The 19,288-nt window shown below is 28.5% G+C and overlaps 1 protein-coding gene across 1 annotated transcript; it reads left to right on the top strand.

Moving 5' to 3' along the window:
• The first annotated feature begins 17,203 nt into the window (after positions 1–17,203).
• On the top strand, positions 17,204–19,073 carry LOC114415329 (protein CLEC16A homolog). Its single transcript, XM_028379960.1, has 2 exons — positions 17,204–17,645; positions 17,734–19,073. The coding sequence occupies exon 2, from the start codon at positions 17,736–17,738 to the stop codon at positions 18,777–18,779; it is 1,044 nt and encodes a 347-aa protein (XP_028235761.1). The 5' UTR covers positions 17,204–17,645; positions 17,734–17,735; the 3' UTR covers positions 18,780–19,073.
• The last annotated feature ends 215 nt before the right edge of the window (positions 19,074–19,288 follow it).

Genomic DNA, 19,288 nt, shown 5'->3' with positions numbered 1-19,288 from the left:
ATGACTTGTCCTTACGTTGAAATAGAAAAGTCCTTACTTTAATAACCATAAACTATTGACATAAAAAAAAAAAAGGAGAATCACACGTTGCTCCCTTAAAAAACAATTATAGCTATCACGGTTTCTTTATTTACTAAAGGCGTTTTGGTGTGTATGGTTTGATGTTGTGAAACAATTGATCCGACTCAAAAAAAAAAAAAAAAAGCTACTACATGTAATTTTTGTGTTTTTCAATTAATTTGACATCAAAAATAAAATAAAAATATGTATACTGTAATACTGAAAACGTCAATCCAAACACACTTTCAATTTAGAGGGAGAGTAATCAGTTGTGGCCCCACAATTCTCAATATTAGTTACGCTAATTTAGAAATTCTTGTGTTTAATCGATCATCTTTCTTATGTGTGGTATACGTTTGGTAGGTATATTTATATCCACTGACTTTGAAACAGCCATAGTAGATGCTAGGTATGAAACTTCAGTTTGAAGCATGAAGAACTTGGGTGTGAACTGTTACACAAATCTCTTCATTTGACAAAGCTTTGTTATTTCCTCTAGTATAGTCTTACTCAATACAAATATATAATTACGTATTAATATATGGAATAAAAAATAGGTTTACGTGTAAGTTGGGAGACAACACTTTTTGACCAGAATTAAAGCATCGAAAAGCAAATATATGATTCTCCTAATCACGGAAAACAATTAATTAGTTAGCATACTAAAGTGACCCTTTTCATTTTGTTGTGAAAAATAGCTTAGCCATCCATTTGAAAATCTGGGTTAGTTGTGGGAAGAATATTGAATTGATATAATGGACACGTTGGCCGAACCATAAAATATGATTGTATATTTGTATCTTTACCTGGAGGGTAAGAATTGATGACAAACTTCGTTATAATAGCTGGTAACAACTTCCCCCTATTGAAAAAAGCTCAAGGTTGGGTAATATCGCTGAATATGATGACTCTTTTGATTTGTTGCCAAGGCAAACTACAGAACCCTTTTTCAAATTCAACTTTTACATACATTCTTTCTTAATCTATTTGCACAATAACTCTTTTTTCTTTTTCTTTTCATTGAATTTGGGAAGCAAATAATTTTTGTTTGGCCAGAAGACCCCACCAAAATAGGAAGAGAGTCTGAAGATGCATCCACATATTAATTCAAATGCAAAAACCATTTTAGTAACTTTTTGCCACCTTCCTATCTATTCCAATATTTGGGAGGTTGGTAAAGATTCTTTCTTTCCCTATTGTTTTTGTGCGAGATTGAGGCGCGGACGAGTTAGTTCATTCGTTTTCATTAGTTAGAAAGTAGTATTTGGGACCAACCAATTAGAGACAATTGAGATCTTATCTGAAGGAATTGTCATAGGGTTTACCCACATCCTGTCTCGTGTACTGTTCGTCGGTGCCGGCTTCTAAATGCTTGGCACCACCCCGCAACAGACGGCACACCATATATTATCAAGATTTTTCCTACTCTGCACTATGACTAAAATCCAACTGTGCATTATTTCTTTGCTTCGCCAAATTTCAGAGTGTAATCATAAAAAGATTACAAACTTCAAACTATGAAATGCTGAACGAATGTTAGACTAGTTACTACAACTAAATTTTTAGTTATTAGTAGTACTATATATAAAAACTAAAGGGGGGAAAAAGTAAGATTTGAGTGAGATTTTGTTTCTCTAATTGAATTATGACGTGTGTACGTACGTTTTGGTGGCTCATCATTCATGTTGAATTTAGGGATTGGTTTAACAAGAACGAACATTATTATTATACAAAAAAATGTGTCAAAATTGTGTTCACGTTGATTAATTGAAGTGGCTACATTTTTATCCATTTTTATGATTTAACTAGATGAGTTATGGTTAAAATTAATTATAAGACCTAAACCAAACTCGAGAATCTGCTAGTGATGCTTCTCATTTATAACCCGGCTTGAATTTAATTATTTGTTGAAAGTATTTGATTGTACGAGATGAGAGTCAGAATTGAATGCTTGAAGACCTTATGTTTCTCAGAATGTTAATTATCAATTAGTTCTTCTGATGACAGGGAAAAAAAACATAGAGAAACACAATGGACAAACTGATTCAGTGAACAATACGTATCCATATAAGGATCACGTGCGCATACACTCCGACCCCTTCAACAGAGTAATTAAGTAGTCAAAGTTCTACGACGATCATATATATGTCCATCTTCAAGATTCTATCACTTGTTTAAAGGGAAATGTTTTGTGAATGATAAAAACGACAAAGTTATCTATTTTGATTTTGAGATATATTTTTTGTGTGTATATGAAAAACATAAAAATAAAAAATAAAAAATAAAAGCATACAATATCGCACTAAGTATTAACTGTTTTATTCAAATTAGTTATAGGATGGTTGTTTAAAATAAGTGAAATATTATTAGTAAAAACATTATACTCAATATTTTGCATAATTTAATTATCATCTAACGAAATTATATGCTGATTATACAATAAAAAGTACGTATAATATAAAATTTCACTTAATAAAAAAACAAAACCTAGATATGTTATAATACCATTTTTTAAATCTATAACCAGACACAAGACACAAGGAGAGACAGATTCTAACCCTGCTGTGACAAACCCAGGCCGAATTAGTCTTTAACTAGGTGAATTCAAAAATATTTGTGATTTCTAGTCCAGAAAAAAAAAATATAACCCCACAGTCCCATATACGACGGCCATGCGCAAAACACAAAGTGAGAAATTTATGGATAAATTTTAGGGCAGTTCCTTGTTCAAACCTAACATATACACGGTAAGCAACAAAACGACACAAGAATATTGCACCGTCGTCGGTGGCCACCATAATAATTGTGGTGGGTCTATTTGTAAACAAAAAGGGGTGGGGTAGTAGGAGAGGAGGATGGGGGAGGAAAAGACACGAGTGATTAGAATATATGAAGGTGAAGGTTTTGTTGCTATTTGTTTAGTCTCATACACAAAGTCATTGAACCAATCAACAACTCACTTAATGCATTTGCTGAGTCCCTCTAAACCTCTTAATTCTTCTTCCTATCTCTTTCTATAAATCAATTCCGCTGAGGTGTCCAACACCAAAGTTTTATTAAACAGAGAGTTAGCAGTGCAATCACAAATTAAAAACGCTGAATTGCAATATAATCATAAAAATTGGATTTTGATTTCTGAACCATATAAACTATAAAGACGTTCAGTCGATCTCTCCTTTGGGCTATCATCAACATATATATAATTACAAAAAAAAAAAAAGATGCACGTGTCAATATTCACTAACTAAATAATTAATCGAGACCTCATGACACATCAAGACGTCATCAAGGTGTTTCGATTAATAATCGCTATTTAATCAAAACTCCTTTTGTTTATAGTAACTAGATATGTTAACCTTACGTGACTCTTTTGATCGAGTTTATTATGTGGACTGGCTAGCAGCTAGCTAATATTAAAATATGTGTGTTTTCAAGAAATTCCACACGTTGCTCACATCAATTCGCTATTCGCAATCACGTATTCGTGCCAGTATGAACTAATCTTTATGATTATCATATACTTCACAATTTGGTTTATTATCATATACATCAAATTTTTATTTATTATTTTATTCATGATTACAAAATATCATATCTCACTTGATATTTGGTTTTCAAAATTTTTGTATAACTACAAAAAATCAATAAGTTAAATTAGTAATTGAATTTAGTGATTGAATTTTTTCTGTCACTACTTTTTCTTTGTGTGTGTGTTAATTTAATTTTAAACCAAACAGGTCCTTTAATTTTCAAAATAAATTAATTCTTGACATGCGTGCATTGCGTGTGTCATGTGTCTGTTTGTAGAACGTATGAGAATAATGATTAGAGTTAATAATTTAAGACATATATAACAATTTTGTGAAATTCATTATGCTATTTTTCTTTTGGTGAAGGTGGAATGCTATGCTCCACGAAAAAAAAGGTAAAATATGTATTTAACGTGATCGGCTCATTTGTGTGGAAATTCTCAATACAATATAAATTTTAAATTTAATTAGAATGATCTGATAATATAAATAATTTTTACAATTTAAATTATATATTATAAATCTAAAATATAATTTATATAATCAAATATTTTTTTTATTATAATTTATAGGTTTAAATACTTTTTCATTCTTGTAATTTAATGTTTTTTAATTTCCATCCTTATAATTTTTTTTTTCATTTTAGTCATTATAAAATATGTGTTTTTTTTATTAAAGTGCTTTAGAGAGTATTTTTTATTGCTCATAATGCTATCTAAAATACTGGAAGAAAATAAAACAAACATATTTTGTAAAAATTAAAACAAAAAAAAGATAATTATGAAAATGAAAAAAGAACTAAACTTAGGAACGAAAAAAGTATTTAATTTAATTTATATTTATAAGATAATTTGTATGTTAAAATATTTTTTATTTATCATACAAAAATAAACATTTATCAAGTACAATAGATCGAGAAACTAAAATACAAAAATCGTATAAAAGTAAAGTAAAAATATAACAAACAGCAAACCTATATGAACCTAATTATAAAAGATAATTTTTGTTTGCTTTCAATTTGATATTACAAAATTACATTTAAATTAAAAAATCCACATATATTATTTTTTATATTTTATTTGAATGACATTTTGTTCAAAAATCGAAGAAAACAAAATATTAAAGATTTTAAGATCTCAATCTATGCATGCATTTTTAACGAAATGAAAAATTTTGCAGGTAAAGATTTATCTCTTTCACTTCTATGTATGTGCTGAATTAATTTATTTCTATATAGAAATAATAAAATAACGTATACTTTAAATTTTATTTGAAATTAAATAAATGATCTATTTTAATTGATATAATCCTAGCATGTATTACTTAATAAGGAAATGCTAAATTGTATTTCTACAAAAAAAGTCTATGTAAAAAATCATACAACTAATTCCAAAGCGAAAATTAATAGAAAGAGAAGATGATATGTTTATGATATAGCTATTTATGTTCAATGCCAGATCAAGTGGGTGGAATATTTGAATGAAGTCTTTTATGTTCGGCACAAGTCAAATTCTATTAATGTAAATTATATTCTAACATTCAAGTCAGTAAATGCAAGAGGGGAATAATAATGCAAAAGTTAGTAAATATACCTATATATATATATATATTCTATATTTATATATATTATATATTTGCCTACATGTTATAGTAGGGATTCTTACGTGATGAGGCGTTAGAAACAGTTATAGGTGGTAAATAATGTGATTTTCATTGTGCCTAGCTAATGAATTTTGACATCATATTTTGTGTTTGATAACTGTATTGGAATTGGTGTAGTACCAAAAGATTATTGGACTTGGTTCTTATGAATCAATTATTGAGCTTGATGGTATTCAGTTAACATATTGATTTTATTTTTAATTTTGGGTCTGAATTTTCTAAAAAGTAGTACTGGTCCAAAATAATTTATATAATAAATAGAAATAAAATGATAATAATGTTTTATGAATGTGTTATTATATAAATAAGTAATCTAAGAAAAAAATACATCCAAAGAATGAGAAGAATTAACTAGGAGATATGATTTCTAGCTAGATCTAAAAGCCTAAAACTTTTGGCTAATGAGTAATGACAATTGGAATATTTGTTGGCAATACACGTTGGAATCCCACAAAGAACTAGATGGTTACATTGGGCTGACACTTGTTACCCTGGGGCCATAGCATAGGCTTGGGATCCAAGTTAGGCTCGAAGCTTGGAGGGTATGAAAAGAAGCAAGGTAAGGCTTTGGATTGAAGTCTTCTAACTTTATTGCATAGTGTACGGGTTGCAGTTGCAGAGACGCACATGCAATATTTTACGTAAAGAAAACCCAGGTGGAGCAGGTCACGTGATCCAAGGCCACTAGAAAGCTGCTCTATCTTCCAGACTTCCAGTTTAAGCTTTGGCTGGCGCTTAATAAGCTAAGTGTGTATTTCAGTTCATTTTTGAATAAGCATTTCAGTTTTCAATGAAAGATATTCGAGCTAGTTGCACTTGTATATGACGAGTGATTGATCCTTGGGTTATTTTTTACAATTTTTTATATCAAAATGAGTTCTTCCTTAAATAAATTATTGATATGTGTCAAAATCAAGAGGCAAATTGACAATTTGAAGATTTCACAGTCAACAATAAAGATGAATTAGTAATTTTAAACTACTGAACGTGATATTACACATCATTAATTTCAAATTATTATTTTATTACGTTAAAACAAAATAACAATTTAAAATTATTAATTTATCACGTCAATGTTCAAAAATTTTGAAACTGTTTATATAACTACTGCAACTCTAGTTTGTATGTGTATAGTTAGTCTGTAATAAAAATTTATAGAATATATGAATCAACACTAATTCAAGTACACTTAAAAACAACATTATGTTTAATATTGAAACAATAATATGCTTAACTCCATTTTGAGCAATAACAGCTAGATTACGTGGGCCCGGGCATATGAATTATATAGGCAAAAAAAGGGTTATGGAAGGAAAAATTATAAGAGAAAAAACCAACATATATATAATTAGTTAAACAAAGAATTCACATAATACAAATTGTTGTTTCAATGCTAAACATAATATTGTTTTAACGTGTACTTGAACTGGTGTTGATTCATACATTTTACGATTTTTTATTGTGGACTCGAGCTACACATATATCAGCTATTGTAAATAGTTATATCAACGAATCAATCATTTCAAATTATTAAATACTCACGTAACAAATAAACAATTTCAAATTACTACTTTATTTTAACATGATAAAGCCGTAATTCAAAATATTTTATTATATTTCTGGATTGTTAGGTCTTCAAATTGTCAATTTTACCCTAATTTGATCAAAGTAAATTCATGCCAATAATTTGTTTTAGAAACAACATATATTAATAAAAAAAATTGTAAAAATGATCAATCACTCGGTGTATGACATCCTTCTCGAGGTAATTCCTAATCAACAACGTCAAATGAAATGAATTTCTTTTAATACACAAATGAGAATAACAATTCTATCAGACAGACTTGATTCTGCCGCTAATAGTACTTTATTTTTTACTATGTTTTATGCTCGATTTCTGCTAACTAGCTTTTCCTTTCACATGGATCATGTGTTATTACGTCTCTGTTAAAGTTAGTATCATACTTTGAACTTGGAATGAGTACGTATTTACTTTCTCTCTGGACGAATACATTGACCCCAAATTAATACTTGCATGGATTGCGTTATCTTTCGATCGTACGTACCATTAGATCCGTGTGGAAGAAAGCTTATGAGAAATCCCTGCAAAAGAATTTCCCAAAGAAAGGTAATAATGTATTTTAAGCAGAAAAAGTAAAAATATATATTAAATGTTGACACATGTGCAGCTAGCCATGACCATTTTTTTTTAGGAGAGCCATAACCATGTTTTATTATACTAGCAGTAATAGATTTAAATTATAACCCAAAAAATAAATTATATGTTTACCCCTTTATTTGATTATAATTATAGTTCTAAATTATTTTACACATATAAAAAATTAATAAATAAATAAATAAATATGAATAACAATTTTGCATAATTAATTTTATAGTTATTAATTTATTGTTAATTTTAGTTTTCATCATTTATATTATAAGGGAAATGAATGAAAAAAATAATTAATATCACATTAAAAAGATAAAATTAACAAATATTTTGAGATATTTTTTTTACATGATAATTATTTTGAGACAGAGAAAATACATATATGAAATTGTAATGAAATAGAGACACAAAAAGAGAAAAAACACCAACCACGATTAACATAGGTAATAGTAATTTTGTCTCTTAATCAATTGATATATGATTGAATTTCATTATTTTCAAAATATACTACTTCATATTAATACTATTATAAAAAAAAAAAGGAGCAAGCAAACCTTAATGTATCCGAATAACAGACACCAGGTGGTACAAATTGGTGGATGCATGTATAGTGCTGTAATTGCCTCCACCGGATTTTTTTTTTATTTGTTAATGTATATAAAAATATTGCCCCCAAAAAATATTATATATTTTTCTATTAAATTTTTTTAACCTAAAACTCAAACAAGCATGAGGCATTCAATATAAAAACTACATGTTCAAACCTAAATCATTTAGCACAATTCTTATTATTATTACGGTAACACAAAAACACACACCACATTCTACATAGGGCACATCGTGTCACACATTAAATTATTAACTTAACACACACATCTGATTATGATGTGAATCGTCCCTTACTTCTCTGATCCTCCCAATTCTCAAAACAACCAAACACTATTTTCTCTCATCCTAAATCACTTTGTCACTCACTTACACTTTTTATTCATTTTCCCTTAAATCTAATTAGATTTAATTTCTAAACTTATTTAGTTATTCATGTTCACAGAATCACACTTGTCTCATTCATGGACGTGTGTGTTGTGTGCATTGGTAGCATTGAGGCTTTGCGGAGTTACGGAGTTACAGTTTTTGTGAAATTGGGTCAACACTTCTATCAAAAAATAGTCTTTTACTCTTTTTAAATTTTTAATATAAATTATTGAGGAGGTTTAACATAGTGTAGGGGGTTTTATTTGTAAGCAATAGGGAGATTAGCTTTATTCTATTTTTTTTTACCTTAATTAGCTTTTTTTGTAGTGTGCTAAAAATGAAAGTTTTTTAAAAAGGTATTCCAAAACACCATTAAAATCATCTTGAAAAAAAGATTCTTAGAGGTTGATTTGAAAAATCATCCTGCTCATATGAGAGAGGAAACAAATATCATGTTATCATCCAAATGATCCGGATAACATCCGAAGAGCTTATTTATAAAAAGGACCTTGTCAACCAAGAGAGCATGATTTTCCAAAACGATAATTTGGAACTTTATTTCGAAAGTTTAATTTTAATTGATTTTCAAAATTTAACAATTGGTCGGAATATAGTGTATCAAAAGATGTTGTATTTTGTTTGTATTATTATCTTATGAGACATGATATTGGAGAACAAAAATAGGCTTATGCATTTTCAGTTGACGTTTTTTCAAATTGGAAAAAAAAGGATAAGTTAAAAACCCATATATATTATAGAATTTGATGGTGTTCACAATTAAACTTTGAGAAATTATTAAGCATTAATGAATAGAAAATAACATATTTGAAGTTGTTATTAACAAGCAATCAGACTTGGTGAAAGAGAATATAGGATTCATTTAAATATAAAAGTTGTTCCCACAAAATGTGCAAGAATTTATTTATTTTTTTGTTAATGAAGGAGTAACTCCAGTGGTGGATTCAAAAAAATTTCATATTAAATTTGTTAGAAATTAGTTCTTACCTCCTCTAAGGATCCGTCACTAATGCTACATCATTCTTTCATGGATCTATTCTTGATCTTGTAATTGGTTTGGGTATCCATTTGTGCCCTTTATTTTATATATATCTTCCTTTTAGCTGAAAAAGTAAATATTGGTTTTTGTTTTTATTATTTCTGCGTCATTAACTGATGTAATGCCGTGACTCATGTATCACATGCAGAGGATTACATATGAAGCCTTTCCTTAGCTGGATCTTTACGATATTTTGGCAAAGTTGTGCGGGCTGAGGGGCGTTATGCAGGGTAAATATCAGTCTCTTGATGTTACAAAACAACTTGGCCGTACTACAGAAACTATCCAAAGAACATCAATAAAGGAACAATATTAAGGAAAAAACTAAGCGTGAGCTCAATTATTCTCATTCAAAAGGTATATTATAGCGACTGAATTTGCTATATTACTATAGCAATGATTGCCTACATCAATTGATATGAAATTATTTTAATTTAATGAATAATTTCAAATTTGAATCTAAAATATGTTTTATTCTTCATATAAATCCTATCTAATTAGAATAAGATTATATCTTGGTGAGGATACCCACGGTTTGTATAAAATAGGAAGAAAGAAAAAATCATCTGATAAGAATAAGAATTGAATTAAATAAAATGCATTCAAATTTTATAGTGAACTATTATAACAAAATTTTATACTAAAAAAATATGATTTAAAATTGAATTAAATAAAATGCATTCAAATTTTATAGTGAACTATTATAACAAAATTTTATACTAAAAAAATATGATTTAAATATGTTTTTAGTCCTTTAAATTAGGGATATGTTTTTTTTCCCTCAAATTAAAGTTTGTATTTTTTAGTCTTTCAAACGAGAAATGTTTTATTGTAGTCCTTCTCCTAAAATGACATTAATGTGTTGCAAACAGGGCATATTGAATGTGCAATTTGTGATGCCTTTTAATTGCTACAAATTATAGAAAAAATAAAATAAAAATTTAAAAATGATAAGTATTAGTGTATCATATCACTAATCATTTTACATAGATAATTGTCGCAACTACTGTAGAATGGAATGGTTTGAGTACGTTTTCCTCGTATCAAAATATTGACATTTCACAATCTTCATTTACGTTCAAATAAAATAATAGTGCCTTATTTTTTTGTTATCAATTTCAGAAAATACCAAATTTACAATCAAAATAACATTTTAATTTAAATATAAAATTAATAATTTTCTTGAGGAACTATAAAATTATGCAATAATAGATAATTGTAATTGACCAAAAATCAAGAAAGCAATTCCAACTTGAATAACCCACACCAAAATCAAACAATTATACAAACAAAACAAGGTGCAGAACATGAAACATAGAATCTGACGCTCGTCGAGGAGCTTGATGTTGTTGCTGTAACACAAAGAATGAGGTTGCTATGTATGAGAAGTGGTAGGTTGGATTATGCACGAGAGTTGTTTGAGGAAATGCGTATGAAGAACAAGGTTAATTAAGAATTTGATTCTTGCAATTTTTATTTTATTTTTGTGATTTGTGGCATGTTTTAAATTTTAAATTAAAAATTAAGTTGTAATGCTAAAAGCCGCCACAAATTGTACATTCAATATGTCATGTTTGACATACACTAATGTTGTATGGGGAGAAAAAAGTATTTTATCATTTTTGAGGACTAAAAAAATCAACTTTTGATTTGAGAGACTAAAATAAAAATATCACTATATTTGATGAACTAAAAACATATTCAATTTTAAAAAAATAATGGTTAAGTTTAATGTATATACTTTATTTGAATTTAATAAAAAATTGTAGAATTTGAATTTGAATTTCTTAAATAAAATTTTAAATTTAAGTATATTAATATGTTGTTAAATTTGAATTTCTTAAATAAAATTTTAAATTTAAGTCTTACAAATAATAAAAATGGTTGGAAGAATATATTTTATTATCAGGTTTTTTTGACATAAATTAGTTATCGATAAAGTTAATAATTATTTTGTCCTAATAATATGATAAAAAAATATAAAACAAATTTAGTAGGATAAGAGGCAAAGTATCATATTAACAAATAATATTTTGATTGCTATTTGAAATTTATATTATATTATTTATGTAGACTCCTATTTTAACGGTTTAATAATTTCCCTTATGCAAATCTTGAGCTTAACAATCAAACATATTTTCATTAGTGTAAGATGTTTTTTTGTAGTGAACAAATAGCTTTATCTTTTACTATATCTCAATGTGTGTTAGGAAACAAGTTTAGATTGGTCCAAAGCTAGCAAAATATTGCTCTAAAAATTAGAAATAAACTGATCGATGCTGCTCGTCCACCAATAAGTTGATCGCATACGAATGAATGCAATGAATTTGACCTGCTCTGAAATAATAATAATCTTTGCCTTGGCAATGGCACGTGCAATACGATCCCTGATGAAATGAATATCTGGACGTTTCAAGTTGAATGATTATGAAAGTGTTTAGCATGTTATTAGTATAGTCTTCTAATTAATTGAACTAATGAGTTAATTATATTATAAAATAAATAATGTTGTTATACATAACACTAAAATTTTTAATATATATTTAATGTGTATGTAAATTTAAATAATTAATTTTGTGATAATTAATTTTAAAATAAATCATATGAATTATTTAATTTGTATATTTTTTTATATATAAAAAATATTTACTATTACAAAATTTAATATATATCAAATTTTGTAATAGTAAAAAAAATTTAATGAACAAATGAGTAATTTAACATATTAATAATTAAAAAAATAAAATTCTAAGTTCATCTATATTGATTTTTTGGTTTTTTTTTAATTTCTTAATCCGTATGATTTATATCAAAATTAATTGTCATAATATTATTTAAATTTACATGCGCATTAAATATACATAAAATATTTTAGTGTTATGTATAACAACATTATTTATTTTATAATATAATTGATTCATTAGCTCAGTTTGCTTAGAGCGTTATACTAATAACGTGAAAGTCAGATATTTAATTCTTGAGTCATTAATTTTAACTACATCCGTATGGCTCTTACAAATAAAGACAAAATTGGAAAAATGTGAAAATGGTGAGTGCACCGTAATACTAATGTGTGCACACAAATATGTTTGAAGCCCAAAATAGAATAATGATGTCCTCTATTTCATCGTAATTGTGGGCTTCAAGTTCAAGCCCCAAGTGTAATCAAGAAAGTCTCTTAGCTAACATTTATATATCATGCATTCTCGCTGTTACATCATAGCTCTCATTCCGTTTCAGAAAGTTCATTTAGGGATAAATTTACATTTTGGAATATAATGAGAGGTCCATGATGCAACATTAGGGGCGTGGGATACATTAACCCTCTTAGCCTGGTCAACACATATAGAATTATTGGCTGACCAACGAATCTAAACCCACCCACTTCTTGTAGCATAGCTCCCGTCTATGGCCTTATGTTTTCTAGGAGATTTTTGCTATTAGGAAATTACAATGGAGAATGATCAATTCTTTATTTTATATTTTATGTTGTAAAATGCTGATAAGTATTTTTGAATATAAAATCTTATTATGAAATTATTTAAATCACTCATCACAAAACCGACCCTAATAAGTAATAAGTAACTTATTTTATATTTAAACAAAATAGTAATTTGACCCACAAAAAGTAACTCTCAATTTAGTCTATGATATAAAATATAAATACGATTCATTTCTTTAATTACTTGTCAGTTTTTGTTGGTTTATGTGACAAGAAATTTAGTTTCTATAAGATATTGCCTCAAAATTTTATGAAAAAAAAAACAAGGGTTTTAATATATTTATTTTTTCGCTTTAAAAGACCCATCCAAATTGAATTTAAATAGTCTAGGTTCAATATAATATTCAAAACCAAGGGGCATAAACCAAAAAAACTTATCATACACGGTTAAATTAAAAATATAAAATAAGTATGGTAATTCAATGATTATTATACTAATTTAATAATTGTAATGTATCATTAGTTTTAGTGACATTTGACTCTCGAATCCAATCCATTATAACTTAATGAAATATAATTAGGTTGGATTTTATTGATCTGATTTGAAGATGTTTAGACTCATTCATATCAATAAGGTAATTAGGATATAATGAAACAAGTCAATAAAAGTTTAGCACGTATTTTGAGATTCAACACAATTAATTAGCTAATGAGATTAAAAAATAAATATAAATTTAATGATCCAATTGAATCCAATTTGAAAGCTCTGTACTTAGTGAACAATGTTTTCCTCTTAAAAGTTAAAACACTATATGAGATCCGTCGTCTAATTTTAAATATTTAATGACAAATTTTCTTTCACTAATTTTTTTTTGTAGTGTTTATAAAATTAAATTGCAAATATTGAAAACTCAAGCTTGGGAAAACATCAAGCACTCATGCACAATATAAATTCATAATTTGTCATATTAATAAGAAATAAGTTAGTCAGTAAATATTAAAGAAGGGAAAATAGATAGTACTGCGTACTACTACCTAGTACTGACTACTGTGGCAAACTTAGTACCGAGTATGCCCGGGGTTTTATTGGTAATCTTGTGTACCAATTATTAAAAAGCATGAGTTGTCCTCATTATTGATAATCTTGACTTTTGGGAGGAGGTGTTTATTCTTACTAGGTTATTTTTCTTGTTACCTAACATTTGATAAGTTATTAGTAGTTATTAAATATTTAACAAAAGTAATTTACAGAGGAATGCGTGTTTTATTTGTAGTGCTTATGTAATGTTTAACTAATTTTAAAATTATGATATTATTTCAACTAATTTTCACATAATACTTGAACCAATAAAACAAAATATATTGAAACTATTACACCGTCAGAAATTATCATGCAAAATAAAATTATCAGTTGAAAAACTTTAATCATCGCATGTAACACCCACGTTAGAAAAAAAATTCTAACGATTCTATGGTCATGAACTTTTATTAAATTTTAGTTAGATTTTTTATTTTTTTTGAATTGGATCACTAAATTTATATTTATTCTTTAAGTAGATCCCTGTCGGACTCAATTAAAAACACAAAGTTTAAAGAACTATTTAAAAATGAAAAACAGTTCAAAGACTTAATTAAAAGTTGGTATAATTATAATCCCATCAAGTTTTAAATTGGTTGAAGAATCCATGTAGAATTTAGAACGCGCAAAAGTGAGAATACTGACTTGTAGATATGAAAATATTGATCTACAAAGGTTGATATTTTTTTAATTAGATATTTGAACTATTTGTCATTTTTAAATAGGTCTCTAACTAATTTTGGATTCAATTACATCTTTGAACTTGTATTTATTTTTTAATTAGGTCTTTGTTGGACCTATCACTAACATATGGACTTAATTAAAAAATAAATACAAATTCAAGAACTAAATTAAAACTAAAAAAAGTAGAAACCTAATTAAAAATTTAATAAAAGTTCAGATATCGGCAAGACCGTAGAGCAAGTAAACCTACAAAATAACATAATTTTTTTATAAATTCAATAAATATAATTTGAACTCGAATAATGGTATAAAAAATAGGACAACATTTGTTTTTCTCAATATTTAATAATTTTTTACTCGATCTCTCTCCCTTTTTCTAACTCACATAAACCACCCTTGATTTATATGATAATGTAACACCATATACTCTTCTCATTGATACAAACATCTCCTAATTGTATAGAGAGGGATCAAGAAAAGTCAAAATAAAGAGAGATAAATATTAGTTATAGTTTCATTAAACTTTTGGAAGTGTAGTTATTGTTAACCTAAAACAGTTACAACATAATAATAACTGAATATAGTATTTTAATCGACAAATCTTCCTTAAGTTCAACTATATTAATTGAGTTTTTTTTAGATGTTAAAATATTACATGAATGTAAATTCAGATGAATGAGAGTGAACAAGAAAGTGAGAAAATCAAAGAAACCTTCATTTCTAATGTACATATAAAATATTGATTGATTAGCTAGTAAGTATCTAAACATTATTTAATCACTATGAAGTTAATTCTCCAATTTAACATATAATAATAAATTTAATTAGTATATTAACTCAATCATCCCCTCATATACAATGCTAAAAGTTAATTATTAAGCATTCATTCACCACGCCAAGTGGGGATTTTTAATTTTGACAATGAATACTTTCTTCTCCACCCACACCAAATAACATACGAGAGGAAGTATTTAGCAGATGAAACCGTTTTTTGGGTTCTTCAAATAATATTCAGCCACTGTGCATGAAAATGATAGTATAATTTGAAAAGGCAAAGTAGGTAATGCTCTTGGTTTTTTGAGCTTACCCCTACAGTGCTTGCTATATAACCCTGCTTTGCCTTATGGTTCTTTCGGTTCAGCTTTCTCTTTCACTATTTTCTATATATATATATATATATCCCAATTAATTATTTATTTTTACACATGCATGTTATATTTTCCTCTATCTCTTTCTTATTTTTCTTCTATCTTTTTTTCTTCTTTTTTGTAATTTTCCACCTATTATATATCACATTTAATATTTTTTTCATTTTTTTATCTCTTTCTTAGGTGACACATTCACCTCAATTAATTAATGGGCTGTTAAATGATATTTTTTCATTAATAAAGATAATTTTGCATTCCTCTTGGGCGTAAATATAATCAGATATAATAATAAAAGAAGACTTTGTAATAATAATAATAATAATAATAATAATAATAATAATAATAATAAAAGAGAAAAATAAATAGATATATAAAATAAAATTAGAATGTAAATTAATTAAATTGGAATTTTACTGGATTTAATTAGAATATACACTATCATTCATTTATCATATATTGTTATATATGGTAATTTTAATTTTTACTTTTATAATAACTACTTTAAAATAATATAATAATTTCTAATTAGTTGATTAAGAGTGCATGAAAACTAAGGTATATTTTGTTAAGAAAGGGTAGCAACATATTAATTCTTTAACATGTTTTTTTTTTCAATTACACTCAACTATTTATTGAAATTTATTAGAAATCACAATCATTTTTCATTTCTTTTTTTAATAAATCTCATTTATATGTAATTTTATATTTTTTGATAAATTTTAACCAAAAAATGTGTATTAGTGTCTTCTATCATATTTCTATGATGACTTTGAATAATTCTAATTCCTCTTACAACATCTTCCTACTTCATTTGTATGCTAAGTGTTTTGCAACACTGAAAAAATTCTAGCATTGTTTAATAATTGAGATCAATGATAATTTATAAATATTCTTTTATCAAGCTATTGAGACGTCTTTTAAGAATAAAACTGTAAAATCAATACCAAATACTTCAAATACAATAAGCCTAATAATTCATAACTTGAGGTGAAAATATTAATGTTAGAAGGTGTCAAATGAAGGCTACCAAATTCCCTCCGGCCTTAACTAAGGTTATTGTTTTGGTACATAAAAAGTATGACATTGCTTAGGAATCGCGGTCTTGAATAATTGTAAACAATATCCTCCTTTAATCAATCAAAGTGTTTTCTCTAAGAGATCTTTAAAGACTTATACAAGAGTCAAAGTAAGTAATATTTATCATTTAATAGGTGAATCAGTTGGGTGAAGTTATTCCATATATAGAAAAAAAGAAGCAAGTAATATTTAAAAAAATGTGATGAGTCTAGCAAATATATATGACTTACTTGGAGTATATTTTTAAGAGATTAAATATATGGGGTAGTGGAGTAAAACTCTACATAGTTCCATTTCACACCGCATATCCACATCCTTTACGCTTTTTTACATTTACAACCCCCCTCCCTCTCTTTCTCTCACTGCCTCTCTCACATTTACATCGAGTTTGACCTGTGGCCAGCCACCGGCAACTCTTTTATATCATCTCCAATGGCGACCCCACCCCTACACTCTCTTGGGATCTTCTAAAACCCTTTCTTTTTTCTTTTTTTTTCTGAGCACAAAGCTTAAATAACCTTTCCTCTCCATTCAGTTCCTTTTTTTCCCTTCCCTCAAACCCTAATTCACGCAAAAAGCCAACGAGATCTACTCCTTAGTGAGTACCTCCTCGTAATTCACGCCCCACTCTGCCCTCAATCCTTTCCCAATTATGCATCATAATTAAGATCTACATGCATAGTTTCCTTTTTTTTTCTTTTTCCAGAAGCCAGGTTTCTCAATTGGATTTCGTGGAAACTTCATCTCCAAACACGTAATTAGGTTCTCAATTCCACCCTTTTTCTTACTACTTTCAAACCCCTTCTAGTATCCGTACCCCCCCTAAGCTTTCTCTTCTTTTTTGCTTAAGCAATGGATTCTATCAACAGTGGAAGCATCTCTTCTAGCGATGATGAATACGATTCATCATCACACGCTGATCCACCGTTCCACAATCATTTCGGTTCCATCTCTCACCCGCAACAACCACCCCTGGTTCCATCTCATCCTTCAATGTTTGATCTTTCCTCAAGCTACCTCCACGCTGTCTCACAATCCCACCAAAACCCACATAATCGCTTGTTTAACTTAGACTCTCGAGGCCAAAGATCTGAACCCAATTGCACCCTCCCAGAAAGCCTACCATCTTCGACATCAGCAACACCAACAACAACAAATCAATGCCTGTTGGGTCACGACAACATCAATGATAATTCAAGACAACAACTCCCATCATCTCCACAAACCAACAACCTCGTACGCAACTCAAAGAAACGAAGCAGAGCTTCAAGGCGTGCACCCACCACCGTTCTCACCACCGACACCAACAACTTCAGATCCATGGTTCAAGAGTTCACCGGAATCTCTGCACCTCCCTTTTCATCTTCCTTCTCTCGACGCATCCCTCTTCGCCCAAACCCTTTGCTTTCAACAACTTCATCGAGGACCAGCTTGTTACACAACAACAACAATATCAATGTTTCTCCTAATAATAACTACCAACTACTTCCTGATCTATCTTTACCCTATCAACCCCCACCACAGAATCTCATACAAGATATTCACTCCATTCCCTCATTCCACCCTTCTCCTTCTCTTCACTCTCTTGTCCCTGCAGGGCTTGCTGCAAAGTCTTTATCCACCATGCCCACACTTGATGCGCATGATCTGCTGGGTGCTCATGAACATGTTTCTGAGGGCATGTTTCTGAGGAGTGACGGTGATGCAGGAGGGAGAAAAGATCCGTTTAGGTGCTTAGATCTTGGGAATAATAATAGTTATGGTGGCTGCAAGCTCAATATGTCGGTTTCTGCGTCGAGCAGCTTGAACCATGAGAAGAACTTGGAGAATGTTGGTAATGGAAATTCCCCTAGGGAAGGTGCCGTGGAGGCGTGGATTTGTTCCTCTGAGCAATAGGATCTCGCGTGGGGTGTGAGAGAGTAAACAGTATACTCAACTTGTGAATCATTGCAGCGTGGAATTTCATATACTGCAATGAATTAAGATCGTTATCATGATGATGTTGATCATAGCGGTCTAGTGTTTGGTGGTTAGCATTTGCAGCTATCATTTGTTTTTGTTTTTTTTGTTCTAAATTTTTATACTAGTATTGTTGAGACTATTAATTAGTAAATAGCTAGAGTGAGATTAATTTAATATTATGTAGTTATATATATACTACTTTTATTTGTGTTTGATGATCTTATTATCTTTTTCTTTAGTGTTTGGATCTAAAATGAATATTATCAAAGGAATCTTACACTACTAAAAAATCATTTTTTTACGACGCGTATTCTAAGACGGTTATATATAACCGTCTTAGAATGTTACACGGTGGCAATTTTGTAATTAGGAAGAATGAATTTTTTTTATAACACACATTTTAAGACGGGTTCACGAAACCGCCTTAAAATGTCCTAGGGGGA

The sequence above is a fragment of the Glycine soja genome, chromosome 6, assembly GCF_004193775.1.
Source record: "Glycine soja cultivar W05 chromosome 6, ASM419377v2, whole genome shotgun sequence".
Taxonomy (NCBI): domain Eukaryota; kingdom Viridiplantae; phylum Streptophyta; class Magnoliopsida; order Fabales; family Fabaceae; genus Glycine; species Glycine soja.
Note: the sequence above shows the minus strand (reverse complement) of the source record. Positions and strands in the feature narration are given on the sequence as shown.